The 3,633-nt window shown below is 32.3% G+C and overlaps 1 protein-coding gene across 2 annotated transcripts in view; it reads left to right on the top strand.

Annotated features, from left to right (window-relative positions):
* Positions 1–3,633, top strand: part of SMAD4 (SMAD family member 4) — a 39,075-nt gene that overhangs the window by 5,526 nt on the left and 29,916 nt on the right. For both annotated transcript variants that reach the window (XR_003042557.1, XM_006919892.3), the window contains exon 4: positions 932–1,144. Coding sequence is in view for 1 of the 2 variants with exons in the window: in XM_006919892.3 (XP_006919954.1) it covers positions 932–1,144 (213 nt within the window). In the remaining variant the exon portion in view is untranslated. The remainder of the gene's footprint in view (positions 1–931; positions 1,145–3,633) is intronic.

The following is a 3,633-nucleotide window of genomic DNA, read 5'->3' as shown; positions in this document are numbered from 1 at the left end:
GATAAGGAGCACTGTTGCTGATTCTTAATGGAAAAGAGAGTATCTTTTTGTGGACATTTAACTATCTCAAAAGAGAACCTAGTATTAAAGTTCAATGGATTGTAAAACTCTGGGATAGTCTTAGTTCAGAAGCAGTAAAGGATTATTTGCTAAAGATAAAAAGCAAATCCCAAAACAGTAGCCCAAAAACTAATATGGAGATTCTGAGTAGAGAACAGTTGATATAAATGCAGTTTCACTTTTTTTTTTTCCTCACAACAAAGCCAGCTGTTCCCTTGTTTGTTCAAGAAAAGGTGTTGTATCAGCTAAAGTCTAGTGTTGTAACATTGGTTAAAGTTGGTGGTTGCTGAATGTTTCCATACCACATATTTATTAAACATTATTTGGATTGGGTTTCTAGAAGGAAGTTTCAGTTTGATTTACCATTTAAGATAACTCTGTCTGGTTCTAACTCTTTGGAAATGTTCAGTACACTTCACTTTCAAAGACTATGTTACTTAATAATTCTAGGATTTATTAAGAATTGGGTAGCTATCAGATCTCATTCATACTTCTACAGTGTGAAATTAGCAAAAAGATATAGCTAAGTACTTGATCTCAACTTAGTCTTCTCATTACATATTTAAGATGATTATTCTATGTTAATCAAGAAACTAAGGAATACCTCTTTAGGACCATTGCTGGAAGTTGTTAGAATGTAGTCTAACTTTAAATTTCAGGGAGTCAGTCAAATCGATTGATAAAACTTATCTGATGCCACAACCTCTAAATGAATAGCTTTTGCTAATAAAGTAGTATGCTTTCAATATATGAAAAAATTTCAAGTTCGAGTTGTTTACACTTCAGCTGATTTTAGGTGTTATGTTATAAGATTTTTTTTCTGAGAATAGATGCTTATAAGATTTTAAAATATGTTTAATTTTCTGTATAGCTCCACCAAGTATGTTGGTGAAGGATGAATATGTTCATGACTTCGAGGGACAGCCATCGTTATCCACCGAAGGGCATTCAATTCAAACCATCCAACATCCACCAAGTAATCGTGCATCAACAGAGACATACAGCACCCCAGCTCTCTTAGCTCCATCTGAGTCTAATGCTACCAGCACCACCAACTTTCCCAACATTCCTGTGGCTTCCACAAGTGAGTTGTAGAATCAGATATAGTGAGCAAGTTGAATTTCCCTAACCATTGAATATTTATATATAATCACTTGGAGGAAAACTCCTAGTAAGTAAAAATTAAAAGTGCTATAGTATCTTTCATAGGTAAATAAGTATTAAATAGGCTTTTGGGTTGGTCCTGGAAACAATGGTGTATAGTTTATTTAAAGGTTTTTATGTCGCTGTATAGTTACTTGGAATTTAATGACTTTGATTATGATATTGATTTAAATTAATGGTCTCATTTGTACTTTACTATTACATGAAGAAGGTAGGAAGCCTTTTGAGCTTTCAGATACATTTTAGAGAAATATTTAAGTAGTTAACAAATAGTTTTAAACCAAGATGTTTATTAAAAAATGTATTAATACAATTGCCTGCTTTCCTTTAATCAGTTTTTATTTTGCTTTATCTGGCAGAATATTACTTTATAATAGTCATCTCAGTCTCCCATTGTGCAAACTTAGAAGCGATCTTAACAAACTTCTTATAACTTACAATCCTCAAGATAGATGTTAAATATTTTAGTCAATTTCTAAATAAATCTAGATTCTACGTAACTAACTATATATGTATATTTTTAAAAATAAGTCTATTTCGTAAAGGTTTTCCCCTGATAGAGGGGCCACCATCCCTGCTAGAGGGCTATTAGGTTCAGCTTTTCCTGGGGGCCTCATCCAAGAGGTAATGGCCTGGTTCTGTTAATACTATTTATTTTATTAGTCACCAAAGATTGGACAGTTTGCTGCTTATAGTACCTTTCTTTTTTTAAAAAAATTAATCACAGAGCAGAGTCTTGGCATGTGTATGATGTTTTTACATCTGGTTGCTAAGGAGATTGTATCTAAGCCCCCATCAGCACTAGATGCTGATAGATCTAGACTAATACTTTGTTAGCTGCTACCAAAGGGAACATTATTCTAATATCTGATTAGATTCAGTATAGAAATTTGACCTTTGGAATAAATGGAGGACTGATTTATATAATTGAGTTTTCAAGTAAAAATACCAACTTTCTCCCATTTTATTTCATCTCTTCAAAGTGATATCTTTTGTATTTGCTACGTTAAATGACAGTCTCAGCATAGAGACTCAGATAGTCTCTGAAACTATGTGAGCATAGTTTCACATATTCTAGGTAGGTCATATAGGTTAAGCACGTACTTTAGAACCTGGACTCTTAACTGCTTGATGATTCTGTTATGTCTACTCTTCATTTACGATTAGGGAATATAGTTGACAAAGTGGGTAGTGATAGAGAATAAAAAAAGGTGTATTACAGCATAGATGAGTGCTAGAGCACAGCTACTGATCTCTGTTGATAGTATCTAGAGGTTGAATTTTCAAGCCTTGTTGATGCTTGCTAAAGTGACTGCATTTTAACTGTTTTGTTCCCTGGGGCCGAGTCCTGTGATGACCAGAAAAAGTGATATGAATGAAATGCAGATAATTTTGTCTTGGTATTTTTGGATATATTTTCACAATTGAGTAGTAATTACCGTAGGTTTTAGAATTTTAAAAGTTTCTCCCATTAGATCTCAGAAAAATTTATTGATAAAATTAAAAGAAAAGAAATTGGACTAAAATAGAAGAATTGGAAGACTGTTTTATATGAGCTGATTTAGTTGTTTAATTTCATCTTATGTACTTGGAATTGCGTAGTGGAAACATTCAGTACAGATAACTGCAGTTCATGGGGTACTTTACAGTTTACGTTCATTTGGCACCCGAATGTCTTCAGGGCTTCTTTCTAAATATCTATAAATTAAAATTATTTAACTTCTCTTGTATAGTGACAGATTTTTAAGTTAGCTGAGGGTATGTAGTGTGTACAGTTGTTAAGAGTAAAAATGTAATTAGCCTTTAAGATAATTTGCAAAAATTTTTTTGAGTTGAGCAGGAAGGGATGTTACTAAAAACATATTCTTTAAAAATAAATAATTTGGGGAGTGTTAAATATCCTCATTAACTTTTTACAGTCTTAGCCTTAAGGAAATGTGATTCGTAGAGAAAATGTTCCTTTTCTTTGATACTTTGAGCAGTGGTTATTTATCTCTTCTTTCAGATTATACTCCCATTTAGACAAGAAAAGATTATAGTAATGCCAGTGACAAATAACAATTATGAAACTTCAGTGCTTTTCAAATGAGATAAACCATTAATTAATGCTTGCTTAAGGAAATTAAGCTTTTTCCACTAAAAAAAAGGTGACTTAAAATATAGGTCAGTAAGCAATATCATAGGATGGTTTTCAATTGAATGGAAACCAGAAGAAGCTTATTCCTGGTGTATTACATATAGAGAGGGCAACTAATTTACTGTAAATCCAGGAATATGATAATATTCTTGGAAGGAGATGAGTCTTGGTTTTTAAAAGCACATGAAAAAGTTTCAAAGTAGACTGGTAGTCATATATATATGTAAAATAAAAAGAAAAATTGTAAGTCGAACCATTGTAATCAGCTGTCA

Source organism: Pteropus alecto, unplaced genomic scaffold (assembly GCF_000325575.1).
Source record: "Pteropus alecto unplaced genomic scaffold, ASM32557v1 scaffold146, whole genome shotgun sequence".
Lineage (NCBI taxonomy): Eukaryota > Metazoa > Chordata > Mammalia > Chiroptera > Pteropodidae > Pteropus > Pteropus alecto.
The sequence above is the reverse complement of the archived record's forward strand: the minus strand, read 5'-3'. Positions and strand labels throughout refer to the sequence as shown.